The sequence below is a fragment of the Zosterops lateralis genome (assembly GCF_965231275.1).
Source record: "Zosterops lateralis genome assembly, chromosome: 3".
Taxonomy (NCBI): domain Eukaryota; kingdom Metazoa; phylum Chordata; class Aves; order Passeriformes; family Zosteropidae; genus Zosterops; species Zosterops lateralis.
In genome coordinates, this window is record NC_139764.1 from 84,436,583 (window position 1) to 84,456,128 (window position 19,546).

The 19,546-nt window shown below is 36.7% G+C and overlaps 1 protein-coding gene across 5 annotated transcripts in view; it reads right to left on the reverse strand.

The window, feature by feature from the left end:
- The window catches only part of FAM135A (family with sequence similarity 135 member A), a 79,289-nt gene that overhangs the window by 31,589 nt on the left and 28,154 nt on the right, over window positions 1–19,546 (reverse strand). For 4 of the 5 annotated variants that reach the window (XM_083857180.1, XM_083857178.1, XM_083857179.1 and 1 more), the window contains exons 4-9: window positions 9,289–9,368; window positions 4,958–5,100; window positions 4,772–4,842; window positions 4,284–4,457; window positions 1,846–1,972; window positions 1,317–1,470 (exon numbers count right to left, since the gene is read on the reverse strand). In XM_083857180.1, the coding sequence (XP_083713306.1) occupies window positions 1,317–1,470; window positions 1,846–1,972; window positions 4,284–4,457; window positions 4,772–4,842; window positions 4,958–5,100; window positions 9,289–9,368 (749 nt within the window). Of the gene's footprint in view, window positions 1–1,316; window positions 1,471–1,845; window positions 1,973–4,283; window positions 4,458–4,771; window positions 4,843–4,957; window positions 5,101–9,288; window positions 9,369–19,546 lie in introns of those variants that run through there. The other variant, XM_083857181.1, reaches the window with a different exon arrangement.

Sequence of the window (19,546 nt, forward strand, 5' to 3'; positions counted from 1 at the left end):
GGATGGTCAGACATTGGAATAGTCTGCCCAGGGAAGTGGTGGAGTCACCATCCCTGGAAGCATTCCAAAGGCATGTGGATGTGACATTTGGGAGATGTGGGTTAGTGGTGAACATAGTGTTGCTGGGTTAATTGTTGGACTTCATGATCTTTAGATATCTTTGCCAACCTAAATGACCCTCTGATTCTGTGATTTGGGAAAAAGTAAGTTTTGACCTTAAAAGGAAAACTAAGAGTTGAGTCACTCCATTAATAAGGTGTCTCCCTCTGTATCAAAATTAAGATAACTGACAGAAAAATGTAGCAGTAACTGTAGCACTATTTTTACTTCTATAGAGAAAACACCTCAGTTTCTAGTATTTATCTATGGACAGATTTGTAATATGTTCCCTGAACTTTTTTCCATGAAAAATAGCTTTGTATTTTGTAATACAGAAGTAAAAGAGTCTTTCTTTGAATCACTAACAGACCACGTCACATTTTTAAGATATCTTTCATGTCTCAATTACCAACCTTACTGTTTCACTGTGCTTAGTTTTGACACTGGTAAAATTAAACAATACAGAAATCAGTAAGTATTGTCTACAATCCATATAAATGCCTTTTTTTTAAATAGAACATGACTAAAAAGAGTATATGCTTGCAGAGGAAAAAGTCTAAATCATTGTTTACAATGCCAATGTATTTTCTTTTCTTACTTCTACTGTTCTTCTAGTTCACAAATCAAGGTTAGTCTGTCTAATTTATCTTCCTTCTACAGAAATGGAATGTGTATGTACATTTCCATTCATCACATGTAACACTTTTGCAGTTAATTTTATCACATGTGATTAGCTAGAAGTCTTCATGGCAACTAAGTGTGTTTAAAAAGTTAAACTACAAACTAAGCCAGCAGCAATTTTTTTTGTAGGTCTTTTTTCATATAAGTTTTCAGTGAAATATTCTTCTCAAGGCTTACAGAATTTAGGTTTTTGTACAAATGTACAATGTTTCCTTACAACAAACGAAGTGCAGTGTGCTACTTGGATTAATAGCTTCTCTAACTTTCTCACCACTAAACACAGTAATTTGAAATATGAGAACAAATCAAGACCAAGCAGAAAACGTATATTTCCACAGATTAAGGCTGTTACCTTCTTATTTTTTAAAAGATGCGATAGTACTTGTTTCTTTTGGATTTTTCAGTTATTAAATTTCAGATCAGTTTAAGCAAAAAAAAATTTCGATATAAGAGATATGCCATCAAATGACAGTTTGGTCTAGAAGAGTTCTTAAACATTCACAAGAAAGTGATACATTTTATGAAATTGAACATACCCAGTTCAATTCGGTGGGAAGAGGGGAGATCCTTGGTTATTGTAATGAAATATCTATGTAACCCTTTGAAAGCAAGCAGCAAAGTGGCACAAAGTGTATAGTGGAAATTATAAGCATGGCTGAGGAAAGACTCTGAAACAACAAAACTGCAACCCTAAAATAAAGAAGAAAAGGCATATATTAATTTTGTGTAATAAAGGAAGTGTTAGCAGAATGCTAAACACTAAATCTAAAAAGATAAGCAATTGCCTCTTTTCACAAACTTGATCCACATTTTTGTCATTTTTCAATGGATTGTGAGACATTAAAAAGGAGGTCAAACACTTAATATTGTAAGCTTCCCATATGTACATCCCTGAAGCAGGTAACAGTCTTTTGGAACAATTTTTCTCATTTCCCTTTTCACATACCACCCCAAAACAACTCCAACAAAGTTCATTCTTTATCAGGTAATATTCCTGCAGAAAAGATAAAATTCAGACCTCCCAACAGAATACAAATAAAATCTTAAACTGATATATATTCTTACGTCTGCTGATAACTGTTTTGTGTAGTTATTGCCAAAGACCACACTTTCAAGAGAAGGAATCACAGAGTCCCTGTTTTGTGCTGGTGCATTCCTGTTCAACCACGTATTCTTCACTGGGCGAGGAAAACTGCAAAAAGCATAAATGAACTGATTATCTGAACATACTCTTCCTCTTCACTTCTAATGCAAACTTCAATTAATTTAAACAATATTCCTGAAAGTTTAAGCCAGAAAGATAAATTTTGAAATAAAACAGGTGTGAAGCATTAATTTTCTGTGCATTTTACTGCGAGGACTTAACCTCTTAGAAGTGAAGCAGTAGAAGGAAGTTGAAAGCTGTTACACAAACTGACATTACTGTTTTCCTAAAGGATGCCTGGCCTCTGCCTGCTGAGGTGGAGATCCTATCCTGAACTCCTGGAAGAACAGAACATCCTGCAACAGTAGCTTTGTGATAACAACTGGGAAAGATGAATGGAAAATTAATGAATGCAGAAAGTGAGAACTATTAGACAACAGGTAGAAATAAGTAATTACAGGTTAAAGAAAATAGTAGATTATACAGGAGTCCAGGGCTGTACCCAAGTAGAATTAATCTTCTCTCTTTCAAGGGAAGTGTTAACACTGGCTGCTCCCAAGAGAAGGTGAATCTGAATGCTACTCAGAAGAAGAAAACACCCAAAAAGTGACCACCCCTAGGAAAGGAGGAGGTGCCAAAAATGTGAGCATGATCCAAACAGAGGACCAAACTCACCCATGAAAGCTCAAAGGACAAAGAGGAGTGACATCTGCAATTCTCAGGTTTTTCAGAAACAGGTTTCCAGAAAAGTGAGCCAGATATGGATACAGCAACCATTAAGTATTTGCTACATAGGGGAGCTCAGCTAAAATAAAACACTGTAAATTTTAAAGTTTCTTCCTCTCTCCATCATAAGGTGATTTAAAGGACAACTTGAATACTTAAAATAATTTTGTGGATACCAGCAACCCCCTACTGTCAAGGTAACAAAAGCAACATAGAAGTTGCTGTTTCGTTTCAGTATCTCCTTACACAAACTGTATCAAGCTGCGGTTTGCAATTAAATAGCATTATTGTATCATCACTTGAAAAGCCAGAAACTGAGGAAAAGCACACAGAAAACCCCTCAGATTCACCACATGTTTTTTAAAAGGTCAGTAGGGACAAATGTTTCTGACTAAAAATTAGTATCAAGACCTGTTTTCATTTTTTGACAACAAATGATCTATATAGGTTAAACACCTGAATTTCACTTGATGTGATCATGTACATTTTACACACGTGCTGCTACTTTAAGTGCATTAAAAAGTGCATTTAAGTGTATTTATCAGATGATGTCTTCAACAGCAATTCCCACCTTCTCAGTACTTGTTTCTGTCCCAAATAAGGCTGTGCCATCTCTTCAGATGTGTTAGTTCATTTACTCTATAACCAAGCCTAAAACACATCACCAAAACAATTGAAACCAACTTCCAGGGTTAAAAAAGGGACAAAAAACCCCATGAAAGCCAGCAGAATCCTCCAAACCAGTGCAGCCCTACAGCACAGAACAGCTGTCTAACATACACAGAGACAGTGCTTTCCATGATGTGAAGACAGGCACAAGGAGTGGGAATACCTCAAGCTAAAGGTCTGGGCATTTATGGCACAGATTGGACTTGAACGTGAGGAAACTTGAGGGCAGTAGCATGGAGTATTTCAAGACCATAAAAGAAAGAAAAGATAGATATGCTAAAAAAAAAGGTGTGCAAAGAATACTTCATATGTCTAATTGACTGTACAGCCTTTTTTCACACCGAGAGAGATGCAAAGTAAACAGAGATTGCAAAGGGTAACATGAATAGATGAAATAAAAAGGCTCCAGCAAAAATTAGCCAAAATCTTTTTCAAAGAGAAAAGTAAATTCTCCAGTTCCATTTACTGAATAAAATGGTAAATGTGTCATTTGCAGATATCACTGCCATTCCAGCAGTAACTCAAAACTATGCAGATAGTTAACAGAAGGCACCCTATTTGTATTAACAGCAGCTATTTCAGTCACTGTGTACAGTGTGCAGCAGATCTTCCTGATTAAAAAGATTCATAAATATTTATACATATAAATATACACATACAAATATAGATATTTATGCATTCCTCTACTTCTCTGGCCTTGGGCATTCTCTCTCTTCTACTCTACACACTCTTATTTCTAATTTAAAAAACCCTCAAAATTTGTTTCAGATAATTTTAAAACCAAAAAGTTTCTCATCCCTCTGGGCCCTGAATTCCAAAATCACCATAGAAAATAATATTGTCCATATATTTCTATATGGAAATATATTTCTATATTTCTACCTCCTTCCTAATTATTCTGGTTTTATAATATTTCCATTTGGACACTCAATAATTTATTTGCATTTTATTAGCAAGAGATTACCTTATCAATGGCTGATGCAGAGCAACCAAAGAAGCATGGACTATAACCGATATGACGGAAAGGTGGAAGTAATCAAACATGACATTGACGTAATGATGAAGGCCCTGGTGTAGGTTAAAGTGCAACTTTAAAGTTCGGCTACTTATTGGCTGTAGTGTGCTCAGGTCATCTGGTCTAAAAAGAAATTAACAGAACAATATACAATTAGAACAATCATATTTAAAGTGCAAGTTATTAATAACTGATGCAAATAGCAATTTAGCATAAGTCCATACTTTGGAACGCAATGGCGTCTCCCGCAGAGGAAAAAAAATTAGAATGAGACAAACCAGTTATGAAATCTTAAGAGATTTCAGCACTGGATTTCATTTTTACCATCACTTATGTCTAATGCAAACACACTACACCTATAAATAATACACATTTAAACAGCTCAAAGAGTTAACATATATTCTTGCTTTAACAAAATCTTCTATATTTAAACTTACGAGTAGTCTGTATCCGTGAAGTGTAAATCTAATGTTAGCAGAAAATTCATTTCATTAAGCGACTCCTCAATCTACAAAGAAATTGTAGAAGCATGAAATCTTTCAGGTCCCTTATTTGTACTAATTCAAATTGTACATAATGAAGCCTAAATTATCTGAATATAGTAAATCTGAACTGCAGATTACCTTCCTCTCATCTATCAGCATTTTTATTTTGAAAATCATCACATCATTCACAGAAACTTCCTCATTTTTGTAAAGAATCTGAAATGTTTTACTGCAAACTACGTTGTCATGGACTGAAGCAGGAAAGGCAAGATCTGTTGCACCTGAAAAGAGAGACAAGTATTAACATAACTGGCAAACTCAGAGCAGCTAATAAGTGGAACTATAATTTCCATCAGTTTCATGGTTACTATCAAAACTGTAACAACATCAGTAATGTAAGTGGTTTTCTTTTCAGTCAGCAACTGATGAAGTTTGAAGGGGGACATTTTGTTTCAAAGAAACACTGTCAATATTTTTAATATAATTTGCCTTTAATATAAGTTCTGAAGAATTTTTGCTTTGTTACAAACTGAAGACATTCTAGGCATCAAAAATTGTAATAAAAACCATGAATTCTGTATTGTTTCATCTAGCATTCATGTTAATTTGCAGGTCTTAACCACACTGAAAACAAAATTACCTACAGATGAGGCAAAGAGGTTAAATGACATATACCACTCCAAAGAATTAATCAAGAACAGAGGTCATTTGTTCTCTCTTTAGAGATCTTTACATCCTACTCAGAACAAACTAATTCTGAGCTTATCACTTGAACCTGGCATTGCGCATGCAATGTGACACTTCTGTCTTCAATCCAAGGCTATTTATCAAAAGGAGTTCAGAAAAGTGTGATAAATGGCTGGGGAATCTTTTGCTGAAAAAAAAAGAGTTTAAAGACTTGCAGAAGAAATGAGAAAGGGAATTATTTATCATCAGTCATCAAGGAAATATTTATCATAATAGCAAAAGATTATCACACAGGAAGTATCACAATGGGTACTATCCTCTGAAAAAATCCTAAAAGAAGTTGGAACTTGGAAGAACAGAAGTAACAGAAATACTGACACTTATAAGTCCTCTTTAAAAATGGCTCAAAAAATCAATGTCTTCCAAGAAAAAATGTCTTAGAAATCACATAAATGAGGGTGCAAAAGATTTTTTTAAAATTTTTTTGATTTTTCTTAATAAATTACTTCAAAGGAATCCACAGGAGGAAAAAAAAATCTGCAGTTTGCAGTCTACAGCTTTGGGGCCTCTAATAGAATATTACTGCCCTTGGCAAACATTCCCACTCTTAGTAACATCTTAATTCAACTTCTCTTCAGAAATGTACAAATACTGGGTTTTGCTGAAGTGCTTTCATACATATCATCAGTTTGGTGTCCTGGACAAAATGCTTACAAAGGCTGAATCATTACAGTGTAATTCCCCTGTGTATAATGCCACTTTCAGCTTACATCCATCTGTGTCATCTGTTACAGCTGAAGGGCAGAGCAGGTATGGTTTCATTTGGCACATAATCTGATATAACTGCACAGCATCAGCAAAAGGGATCTCCCACTCCCGTCTGAAACAAAAGAAGTCATGGAGACAAATGGCTGAGGTCCCACTTCCTCTGCAGAGTCCAACCCTGAGTTACAGCCCCCAGCTCTGCTGACTCCAGTGTAATGCAAACCAGCACCTCCAGAAGAGAGAGAGAAGCTGCAGAGGAAAAGCTGAGTCAGGAACAGGCTGAGCCACTTCCACATGGGGAGCAAGGTCTCACAAATGTGAGGTCATCAAGGTAGAAATGCTGTTTCTTAAATCAATGATGCACTGACTGGCCAGGACTATTCCTAAGCTGCTAACCGCACAAAGGGCCTTTTCCACAAGACAGTAGAAACAACAGTGGGATTTTTTTACTTTCGCATATAAATGATGTACTTACTCTTACATAGTTATTGCTCTTGCATATAAACTTACTAAATTTATATTTTTATTAGATATATATGTTTATATATTTATCAATTTGTATTCTGCAAGATAACTTACTCTTGCATCATAAAACCAGATGCCTCATTCCTTCCTACTCTGCCTTTGCTGTTTTTTCCTCCCCCTTTTTTCTTCTCTGAAAACCAGCCATGAATTTTTGAGAAAAGGAGGAATTCAGAACATCCTCAAATCTGAAACAACTTCATAAAGGCTAAAAATACATATTTTTTCTTTTCATTTTCTACAGCACAACTACATCTTCCTTCAAATTACAAAAATAATAAAAGATTTTCAAAAGGCTGGAACTAGAGCGAGTGAATTGCCTTATCCTATCTGTAATGACACTCATGCTGGGTCACAAGCAGGTCTAGTAAGCTACTAAAGGATACGGGAAATAGAAACAGAAAAAAAAACTTATTTAAATTAATGAATGACAGCATGAAGAGCTGGGCAAGGGGTGAAAGGAGATGCAAGCGAACAGGAAAAAGAGGAAAAACTTAATATTACGTATTTGACTTGGGGAGATAAAAGGAGGGGAGAGTGCAAACAAATGGTTTGTGAGAGAGAGAAAAACACAGCTAATGTAAGGAAGCTGCAGATGACTTGTGCAGAGTCCAGGGAGAGTGAGAAGCAGGCAAAATGACTTGGAGAGGAGTGGGGAAATCATGACATGACAAAGCTAATAGGATTTAGAATAGGTAAGTATGAGAAAGACTGAAGAAAGAGAAAAGTACAGAAAGAAGCACCTGATCAATATAGGAAATGATTCTCAAAAGTAAGAGCTGTGGGGTCCTGGCCAGCCTCCTCTGTGATTAACAAGCAACATTTTCACACAGTGAATCAGCACAGTGCTACTTCCATGCTGAGACCAATAGCAGCTGTTTTCTACACACAACAGCAGTCTCGGGAATTGCTATCAGCTGGAGCAGGAGGGCTGCATGTGAGCCTACAGCATCCAGCTCTGCTAAATCAAGCAAGTGGCTACATGAAAATGGAAAGCAGAGGTTCTGGGCAAGACCTAGCACTAGCATGTCCACAAAAAGGACAAATGAACCTGCTTTCGCTGACCAGCTTGTACACTTCCTTCTGCTTTGTTGTGGGACAAACATTATCAGCAACTACCTGAAAAACTAAATTGAGAAACTGATCTAAAAAGGGCTCCAGTTTTTGGGTTTGAAGAAGTTTGGGTTTTTTGTAAAATGGCTGCTTATCAGCTGAATGAGTTCCCCAGTTGAGTTGCCAGACCAAATCAGACACTTGTGTCAACAACACACAGCAATAATGAAGGTAAGACAGAGTGGCCAGGGGGAATCAAGGATTCTTGGCTTTTTTTCTTTGTCAGAACTACTCATCTAAACTCACACCAAATTGCAGTCTTAATGTTTATACCCTTTATGCCTAGTAACAAGAAAGAAGAGCTAACACATATGTCACAATTTACTAACAAGACTGCAGCTTTCTGAAAAAAAATAACGTAAGACCATTCAAAAATATACCATGAAATGGAAAAACTTTTTTCCAGCAATATCAATCATATTAAGTGTCACTTGTCACAAAGTGTGTTTTAAGAACGGACATTTACCAGACCCAAATTCTCTAAACTACATTAAACTTTGCTTTTCGTAGTGGAGTAATCTTGGCTTATCAGAACTATTAATTTATCTTACACAAATCCAAGAAATATTTGGGAAGCTGGACCAAAATTCAGTATCCACTGAATTTTGTTGTTGCTGTACTCATAGCTAATTTCAAAACAGCCTCAAAAATTCAGGTTTCAGTAACATCCTGTTACATTTTCTCAGACTATATTACATTTTTCTTCCTTGAAATTCCTGTAATTCCACATAAAACTTGAAATTTTAAATAATTTTTTCACATTTTTACACCATACTGAGGTATGGCCTACACAGAATTAGGTGAGACCTAACAGGTTTCTCTGGATTTAGTTTGCCTGGATATAGAAATTGAAAGTGAATGACAGGTTTAAAAAAGAAAAAAAAAAAAAATATAAGGGAATTCTGTTCAGGAGGTTAAATCAATTTTCAGGTTTACCACTAGAGAACAACAGAGTAAGTTTGAAAACTGCATCTTTTCAAAGTATTCTTTTCAGAAAAAGAATGGGCTTATCAATCTGTGTAGGAGTTTGTATCTGAAATTCTCCACTGCTTTCAGATATCTACTTAGATCTGCCCTTGGTCATCTTAGCCTGAAACATGGAGAAGACTGAGCAGATCAGTGGGAAAAACCAGAAGACACCAACATAAAGGAATCACCATATTTTGCTACCAGCAAGGCAATCAGCAGATGAAAAATAGTAACAGAAATTCTGTAATCAACTTTTAAGTCCTATTGGTAAGAACAAGATATATTTGCATTGTTTTAGTAACGAAATTAAAAACACTTCTGTATTAGTTATAAAAATATATGACAAAAAGTGTAATCCCTTAATTAGCAAGCCAAGATAATGACCTAACTTACTGAAAAGTTTTTCCACTTACCAGTTCCATGTAACAAACTAGCTTCTAATATGTGTGGAATTCTTGGAGGAATTTTCATAGACGCACGGATCTGGTAAAAGCTAAAGCAAAAGACAGTGATTTACAACAGATGCATCACAGTACATGTCATTTATCATATACAGATAAATTGACAAAGGCAAGAATGGATAATAGGAAAGAGGAACAGGTCAAGGAAGTCTGCTTCATATTGTCTTACTTAACTCTTTATCTTGTTATGTTTTATTTTTTTAAATTATTAACCAATGCAGTAGCTAAACACAAATAAAAAGTCCTAACACAGCACTAGTTTTTCCATACCCTGCGGAGTTAGAGCAAGTACTTGTAAAGACACGCAGTAAACTGCACTGAAAAACTGGCATGAATGAAAAATCAGGATTATCACCTACACTACAGTCATCTTGGAAGGATCTGCCATGTAGCACATCTACAGGACTGCTATAATCAGTTCTGACACTGAAGGAGGTGAAACTGCAGTTTGTAAAACTGCCCCCTCCAGGATCCCCATACAACACACACCCCTTACCAGACACTCCCTATATTGTTTGTGGCCACCAGCTATGCAAAAGTGCAAATAAAGGGTCAAACTAGTCAAAACATGACAGCACTTTTATGCTTTCAAGGCCAGTAACTGCAGGCTTCAAGCCTAAAATTGAGAAAAATCCCAACACAAGTCTGTGGGGTCTCTACTCCATCTCTAAACCATTTTTCATCTTATTCAGCTCCATATAATTTCCAACTTTGATTTTCATCTAAGAAATCCTTAACCATCACCAGACTGATTTTATGGAAGCCTTTAAATAACTCAAGCACCCACAAATACACTTAGATGACACATTCTAACTATCTCATCCCATTTCAGATATTTTATTTTTGCTTGCATTAGCTTCAGCTCCTCAGTGAGCTGATGTGACCTACCACACAGTTCCACTAACACTAAGACCAGTGAAAGGGAGGCAGCACAAACACAGGCACAGAGAGGAAGAAAACCCCACCCTTCTTGGCAGAAGCATGGTCCTAAATGCCCTTACCCTTCATATTCCACTCACAGTGTACACCCAATCACAGTCATGGTTTTCATCATCCCCCAAACTCCAAATCCAAACCAATCTATTTGTGGTTTTCTGATTTTGGCTTCTAACATTTCAGCTGAAGCTCACCATCCAGGACTTCACTACAACTGATGTGACTGTGTATTAGCCTAACAATCAGCCAATGAAAAAGCTCTTAATTTAATTCTTCCACAAAATTAAAAAGTCAGCTTTAGTCTTGTCAAAACTTATATATCAAAGAATAGGAATAAAGTGAACTAGTAACATTGTTAGAGGTAAGAGATGAAGTGATTCTTACTTTTAAAAAATGGAGCAAAACTTAACCTATTGCAAGCTTCTAGTTACATATTTCATTTTTGGAAACCCATAGGTCAAGCATGATTCCAAATACACTCCCCTAAGTGATCCATAAATAGCAAGTTAATTTGTTTTGTATTGGGTTAAAGACATATAAACTAACATTAAGCTTTCACTGTTATCTTCTCCAAGAGTACAAACAATTGAGAAGATTAAGAGTGCCCTCTCAACTCTAATCCAGGAGGATGCAGTGTAGTACAGTGATGTACTCCTTTTTTCTGGGTCAGATGAGACTTCCATCATCCAATTAGTTACTCATTTCACCTATACTGAAGAAACATGATACATGATAATGTACAATAGCCTCAGCAAGGAGATACTTTCCACCAGCCCCAGCTTCAGTGTCATTTTTGGATCCACAGTAAGCATTCATCAAGAGCCCAAGGCTCTACCACTATTAGCTGCATTCCCATGATCCTAATGACCAGCCTGTCATGGTAAAGCATTCTGCTTGTTACTCCATGTATTAAAAGAATGTCAAAAAATTATTATGGTTTACACGAAACATTTTGTTGCAGTTTTCTATTAAAACATCTTTTATCTCGGTAAGTTCAGAGATATGCCACATATTTTACCTTGGCTTTAGCCTACCAAACTGGGTCATTCTATTAGAATTTAAAAAATCCAAAATCTACGTAATTCTCAGCTGATGTTTAGAAGCACGTGACATCTCTGCAGAGCACAAATTTAACTCAGGATTAACAATTTTATTAATGTGGATACATTACTGAATAAGGACTGTAAAAAGGTAAAATGAAAGGCAGGACAAAATAAAAACCGAGCACTGAACAGAAAAAAGGTGCAATGGGATATTCCCATTACTTAATCCAATAAGACTCATTTACCCTAGAGATACTATTAAGTGACTGTTTCCAATTTGTGCCTCAAAGAAAATGATCAATAAAATTGTTCATGCTTAAAATGTAATTTGCGAAACCAAAAGGCTGTTAGGACATCCTTCCTTTCTTATTATTTGCTTGCAATTAATCAAGAGTAGACCATTCTATCCTTTTTCTTTTAGTAAACCCTTTACCTGCCTGGTATTTTTATTTGGTTTCATAGGAGAATTAAAGTGTCTTGTTTGAGACAGGTGGGTTTGATTTTCAGTAGATTTATACTTTAAGCAGTTTAGAACATAAAACATTCACTTGCTACTCTGAATAATAAAATCTTGTAGAAGTTCAGCAAGGAGCAAATATGTAAACACTAATTCAAAATCTTATGCCTAGATAGATGACAAAATTATTTAACTGCACCAAGGTATTCAAATAAGGAAAACAGCCCCCTACACAGTATTTACCTGAATTATTCACTGTCATTCATCTTTAAATGCTGTATATATTAAGGATCTAACTGCAAATGAAGAGCTATTATACTGAAACAGGATATTTGAGTCACAAAAGTATTATATTTGCAATTTGTAAATAATGAAAAACTTTTTTAAAGTTATGATATACATTTTTCATTTGACAGTAAATTTTAAAAGTAATGTTAAAAAATGCATTAAGCTTCATCACTCTTTTCCCCAAGCCCTGCCTTCCTCATTTTGCCATCTTTTGTTCAACCCACTAATCAATTTGTGTTGCAATGTTTGCATTTCTATTAAAAACCAAAATAAAACCAAGTCACTTTCAATTATTTCCTGGCTGTACTATAAACATTGTTTAGTTCTCATAGAAACAACTGACTCATAAACCTGATTTATTGTATCTGCTTGGGCCTACACATAACAATTCAGTATCAAGGACTTGTTACTCACCTATCGCATTCAATTGTCCCAAATATCCTTAAAACACTCCATAAATAAGATCTGAATACAATCAGCTCTCCACTGTCTCATGTATCAACTCTCCATTATCTAATGTAACGAGAGAATGGAGGTATCCTGAGCAGTGGAAAATCCCATATGATAACAATGCTACAGATCACTCAACGGACGGTGCAGCAAATAAATGTGCCCAGACCAATGAAGTAAACTCTAGTCTACCAATGCTTTCCAACCCCAGTCTGGTTTCTTCCAAACAGTGGAACATGGCAGACTTAATCAGAATCAGAATCATCAGGGTGGAAGAGACCTCCAGGATCATCAAATTCTACCCAACCCTAACCTCAACTAAACCATGGCACCAAGTGCCACATCTAGTCTTTTCTTAAACACATCCAGAGATGGTGAATCCACCACCTCCCCAGGTAGACCATTCCAGTACTTTATTACCCTTTCTGTAAAATTTTTTTTCCTGATATCCAGCCTATATTTCCCTTGGCAGAGCTTGAGACCGTGTCCTCTCATTCTGTCAGGTGCTGCCTGGAGAAAGAAACCAACCTTCACCTGACCACAGCCACCTTTCAGGGAGTTGTAGAGAGTGATAAGGTCACCTCTGAGTTCCTTTTCTCCAGGCTAAACAACCCCAGCTCCCTCAGTTGTTCCTCACAGGGTTTGTGTTCCAAGCCCCTCACCAGCCTTGTTGCCTCCTCTGGACGTGCTCAAATGTCTCAATGTCCTTCCTAAACTGAGGGGCCAGAACTGGACATAGCACTCAAGGTGTGCCCTCACCAGTGCCAAGTACAAGGGAAGAATGACCTCCCTGTTCCTACTGGCCACTCTATTCCTGATCTAGGCCAGGATGCTGTTGGCCCTCTTGGCCACGAGGGCACACTGCTGGCTCATGTTCAGTCAGTTATCGACCAGAATCCCCAGGTCACACAGTTGCAAGTTTACCCCTAGAACTTTTCAGACATAACAGATCGGGTCCATCAGGGTGTCTATACTAAACTTTCCTGAAGCCCAGTGGAAGGGAGAACCCAATACAAACATCTCAGAGCATGGCCCGTGCTAAAGCAAAGCCAGTGAGACTCACGTGCCCAACCTCGGTACAGCACATTTTCTCCAACACACACCTCTAGGTCCCAGGAACATGAGAGGGGAATAATCAAACTGATCTTGCACCAGTCTGGTTCCTTCTCAAGTCCTGATTCTGACAGCAACCTAGACAAATGCTCTAGTGGTAACAGACACAGGGGCTCCAGGTTCATATAAGGCTTCATGTAAAACTGCTTTCCAGAGCAGAAATGCTAGAAAAAGGAAATAGCTCAATCTTTGTAGTCAGCATTAAGATTCTAAAAAAATGCTAGGGTTCTTAAAGCACAGACTAGTTGTGGTTTTTATGTGAAGATTTTTAAACAATAATTTGAAAAAAACTTTGCGATCTGTTCCTTAATCTCCATTTTGACTGCATTACATAAATGATGTTTAGAATCAGCATCTGATAATTCAGCAAGATGCATTTGGGTGATCTTAGACGATACAGCCAGGGTTTGGCACTTTAAAAGGCTGGGCTACAGTAGCAGCAAAGGAAGCTGAGCCTTAACATGAGTCACTGCAGTACAGGCAGTGCACAGAACACAGCTGGATGAAGGTCTGACCACGCCAAGAACAGATTTTGAATGAGTCTTAAAAATCATTTTTTCAAGACAACAAGCAGCATGCTGCAGCTTGATGTTCACAGTGTTGATATGATTTGAAGGACAGGGTCCAGAGGGAGGCTGAGTAAATGGAACTTGAAACAGTCTTAAGGATACTTAAGCATTGAAACAGATAAGCTATAGAATCTCCACTTATGAAAGCTGTCAAGATGTGAGGGGACAGCACTCCAAGCAACATGGTTGGTATCTCCTCTCAGCAGAGGAGGGTCAGAACTGTATGATATGCTACTATCCCTTCCTCCCTGCATCAGTGACTATGATCCCAGAAGTTAAAGGAAACCTGAAAAAAGGTTTCAACAATTTCCAACTTGATGACTGAAAAGCAACACAGTAAAAAGCACACACGGTCGGGAACTGGTACACAAAACAAGTTGCAGACACATCTATAAGCATATTCCAGCTCCTGGTTTTCCTAAGCCTACAAAGGCAAAATCTCTCTCAACAGCTGATTTACTTGCTTCTTTGAAAGGCAGCATCTTTTACTTCCTATTAGATTTCAAATGTTATTGACTTAGGAAAAAAAAAAAAAAGATGACCTACAATAGCACCTCTGAAAATTTGCCAACCCCTCCTTCTCCAAATGCTTACAGCATTTACCTTTACTTATCTTGGCCACAGACATGAGGTCTAAGGTGAACACCAGATCTCTTGCTCTAGTTACACTACTTAAAACCTTTATCCTGAAGCAGTTTGACAACCAGCCCCCAAAAGGTACCTTTGCTTTTGCTTCAATGTGGGAGGCAGTCTAAATATTTGAAATGTCTACTGAGACAGCATATAAGCAAAGCTTAAAAATATCCAGGTGATTTATGTCAAACCCAGTCTATGCAGTCATTCTTCAGTAAATATATGCATGCTCCTGCTTGTGTCTGTTTATGTCATTTGGTCCTCAATGTCATTACATGCAAATACATAACCATGGTATTAAAAGTTCAAGGATATCTGGAACTTAGTGTCCTTACTACAGACCTTGTAGGTAAAGGTGTTCTGAAATAGCTAGAATTACTGCTCTCCTGTAGGCAGAGGACACCTCTGCTGTCCATCCTGTATAAAGGATTTGTTCTTCAAGTTGTATTAAAATCTTGAAGATTCAAAAATCTGGCATGTACCAGAAAACGCTTTCCCACACAAAAAAAAGTGATAGGTTTCTTTTTTTTTATCCCCACTGTGGGGAAACGTCATTTAGATAGCCATAAGTAAGGGTGTTTTTACCACATTTGTGGAAAATGGTAATTTATAACCTGAGCAGGAAATAGGTTTATCAATAACTGGAATGTAATCTTGCTACTGACAAAAATGGAAATGTATGATGTAGTAGTAACTTTTTAATGCTCTCACATGGAACTACAGGGAGTAATGCATGCAAATGCAGTCATAAAGTACAAACATTATTAAAATAATAAAAAACCCTCATACATTAAAAAATAATATAGGCCTTTATGGTAATAACTGCACAAGAATTTACTTGAAAAAACACTTAGTTTGTCAGCTAAAGAACATTCCAAGGCAAGTGTACATTCTGAAAAAGCTTCATAACACACTTTGTCGCTGAGGTAAAACATTTTTGCAGTTCCTCTCGCCAGGAAGAGGAAAGACAGAAGTGTGTACAGCAGAGTCTGAGCCTTCCTCTTCCCTAAATCCCACTGCACACTTCAATGCGTTCAGTCACATTAACAAGAGCAAGCAATGAATGTCGTGGACTGTAAAACTCACATGCACATTGGGTCACCTGCAGGGCATATTCTAAATTTATCAGTTAACCAAATGGAAGAACAGCTGTGACTCTGCATGTGCAAAACCTCGGCAGAGTTCTTGGGATCTACTGAGTGCAAGACCCTGTTAAAAACACACCCTCCACTGCAGACCACCACTAAGACATCTCCTTTTTCCAAGGTGAGCTATGGCTCAAGCAAGCACGACTTGTTTGGTGCAAGAGGAAACAGAGCTGGAGATGAAGCCCTGCTCTGCAAATACGGAACGTGGCAGTGAAATGAGGAACTGCAAGGAAAATAGACAGAAGAGCAAGTCTCCAGAGGAACAGGCAGATCTGGGGGCTCCAATTCCATGGAAAGAGCATTAAATTGACCCTGGCAGAGCTGTGTCTTGTATAGATCACACCTCTTCTCACGGAAACAAACGGGGACTAACAGAAACTCCCACTGCAATGAGAGGTTGAGTCAGCAAAATACTGAAGGGATCCAATGATGAGAAAAAATACTCCTTTGTTTCTGTTCAACACCACTCTGTTCTACAAGATAAGCCCCTTGCTACTGGGGAGACCCTACATCCCTAGTTCTTTCACAGATTTATTAAAAAAAACATCTTAAAAGCAGTAAAGACATTTAGCATTTCACATAGTTACAAGACAGTACTTTTCTAGGCAATCTAAGTACACCCGTAGTGTTTAAAGCTATAATACATAATTGTGGAACACAAATACTCAATCTTAAACATCACCATTAATTTGCCAGGTTTTTTTGTAATCTCATAAGCATTCTGTAAAAAGGCAATCTAGGCAAAGAGGAAAAGCAGAACACAAATAAAATAAGGTGCAATGGAACAGAAACAAGAGAACAGAGAAAGAATAAAGCACAGACAGTAAAATGTTGATTATTCAAATGCAAAATTAAAACCAAAATTGGTTAGACTTGTTCCTCACCAGGAGACATGTACAGTCATCTATAAAAATTTAATCCCACCAAACCCAGTTGGGGCTCACAGAATACCAAATGGACACCAAACTAGTTACAGGGCTTATCTAGACAGGGAATTATTTAATACAAGTATAGAACGCACAGAAAGATCGGTATCTTGCGATCACTTTGCAATAAGTACTTTAATATGGACCAATATGAGATTACAGTTTGCTATAATTGTGGGATTTATCTGAGAAACTCTAATTCAGATACTTGAGCAGCAGGAAAACTATCATACCCTATGTTTAAAAATCTTTTAACAATCCCTTTAATGAAAAATCCACACATTTCCCAGCTGACTTTTATTAAGATGGGTAACACAATGGGCAAACTTACAGGAAATAGATAAGAGGTTCTCATTTATTTGAAAGAAAGTTTCCTTGAAAGTTAATTACTTTTTTGAGGTACTTCACATGTCTAGAGAACACATTATTTCTGAAAATTAGTCTTATATATAAACAAAATAGTAATTACACCAAAAGTTTGATGAGAGTTATTTGTGAGACTAATACCTCAACTAAGCCACAGCAGCTTGTTATGAAACAGGATTAAATACATAAAAGAGGAGAGAGGGGAAACTAAATGCAATTGGAGATTTTGCCTTATTATTACAAAAGCCTTTTCACCATGTTCTTTCCGTAAGACACACTCAGGCAGAATTCCTGCAATTCCTATTAAAATATTTGAAAGGCAAAAAGTCTCAAATAAGTACTGCTTTTACAAAGAGACACATAAACATGCAGTACTAGATGAGTTCTTTAATCAAATATATCTTATTATATTTTTAGTCTATGTTTATAATTTTATTTCCTTTTTTATTTACCATTCTTACTGAAGAGAAAAAAAAAAAAAAAGAAATTATACTAAATTTCCTTACATCTTTAAAGTACAACAGTCCCCTAAAGCTTAACTTCAGGAATAATGATTTCTCATTTTCTCTTACAAAAACTTTTCAACACTATTTATTTAGCTTGAAAATATTTTTCATTTGACATTTTGATTCAGCATACTAGTCTTGCAAATGATCTATCACTACTGTTTAACCACTTTTTGGCTTGGAACTTTTCAGTTTTCTGGAGAGAAAAATATGTGATGTTATGTTTTCCTGGTATACATGGTCACAATTTTATAAACTTCACCCCTTGCAAACAGGCATCAGTTTTTACTAAGACATATCGTAATGTGTTAATTTTGAAATCAAAGTTTAGTGAATGCAACAGATGAGAGACCAGAAGACAACTCATTTTCTGGCATTCGCTAGTCTTTCAAATTCTGTAAGTTTTGCAGCTGTATAATTCTGTTCCTCTCATCTGTCAGTAAACAAGTATACAAGCCTTACAATTCACTTTGCACCTTATTTTAATGAAAGGCAATCTCTGTTTTAATAGCAAATAGCAAACATTTACCAGAGATGGAAAAGCAGGTACCACAAGGAAAAGTGTTGCAAAAAAAAAAAATCATGACAAAAGAGCCCATGTGAACCACCACAGCTTACATAAAATGCATCAAAGTAAGGCAGGTCATCATTTTCACTCCTTACTAACTAACATCCTCATCTTTTTCCCTTTAGTAAGTTGTGTCATTCATGAAAGTCACATTAGCTGCTGTCATTTAATTTTTTAAATTGAAACACTGTAGTTTCATATAACATACGGCTCTGAGATGTTATTAGCACAGTCAGAAAGAAAACTAATCTCTCAGATTTAGAAGTCTTTTTTCCTTCAAGCAAGGCACATTTTCATGATTTATTCAAATCACCTTAAGCCAGTACTGCCACAGGTAGAAGCATTTTGCAGACCAAAGCCTCTTTTACATATTTTTGTCCCTCCTCAAATAAGTTTTGATGTTCCATCAACTCCATGGTAAAACAAACCATCATGCTCATCCAAGTGGAAAGGGAAAAGGAGAATCCAGTAGGGGCTATTACCAGAAGGCAGGACACAGCTAGGACAGAAAGTGTTCCCTTCAGTGACATGACATGGGCTTAAGAAAGGCTGAGCTACTGGTGGGGTTTCACATGCAGAAATAATATGAAATTGTACTGCCACTTTGAGTAAATAATTTTTTCCTCAACTTCAAGAGTTTCAACTCCAAAAACACTGAGAAGCAGAACTGCTGACTGCACATGATATTTATGCATTTATTATTAACTTAAATCTTAAAAAATAATCTCAGAGAATATTACCAGAACAATGTCACAAGCAAGTAATGAAAAGTTAGCAGCATAAGTCAAGACCTGTCAAGACTCTAAGCATAATTCAAGCACAAGTCAAGACTCTAAATTATGATGATCCTAAAAGCTTATTAATGTCAAAGAGTAAAGTGAGCATTCAAGACTGGAAAGCAAAAACTCCACTTCTTTCCCTTTCATAAAAAAGAAGAGTTACTTTCTTGAACAGACTTTTTGCCATGATAGAGCCACCTCCTACAGCAACAGTATCTTCCATCTCTTAAGACCTACCCTATCCAGTACACTCAGAAGAATTAAACTTCTGATGCCAGTTTAAATAAATTAAACAAATTATAGGAGAACAAACACTCTAAGTAGCCAAATCCCTTTTTTTCTTGCCAGGTTCCACAATCCGGATACCCTGAAGACACACAGTACCTGCTGAACCTGTTCAACAAGTTACAAAAAAACCAATTAAATAA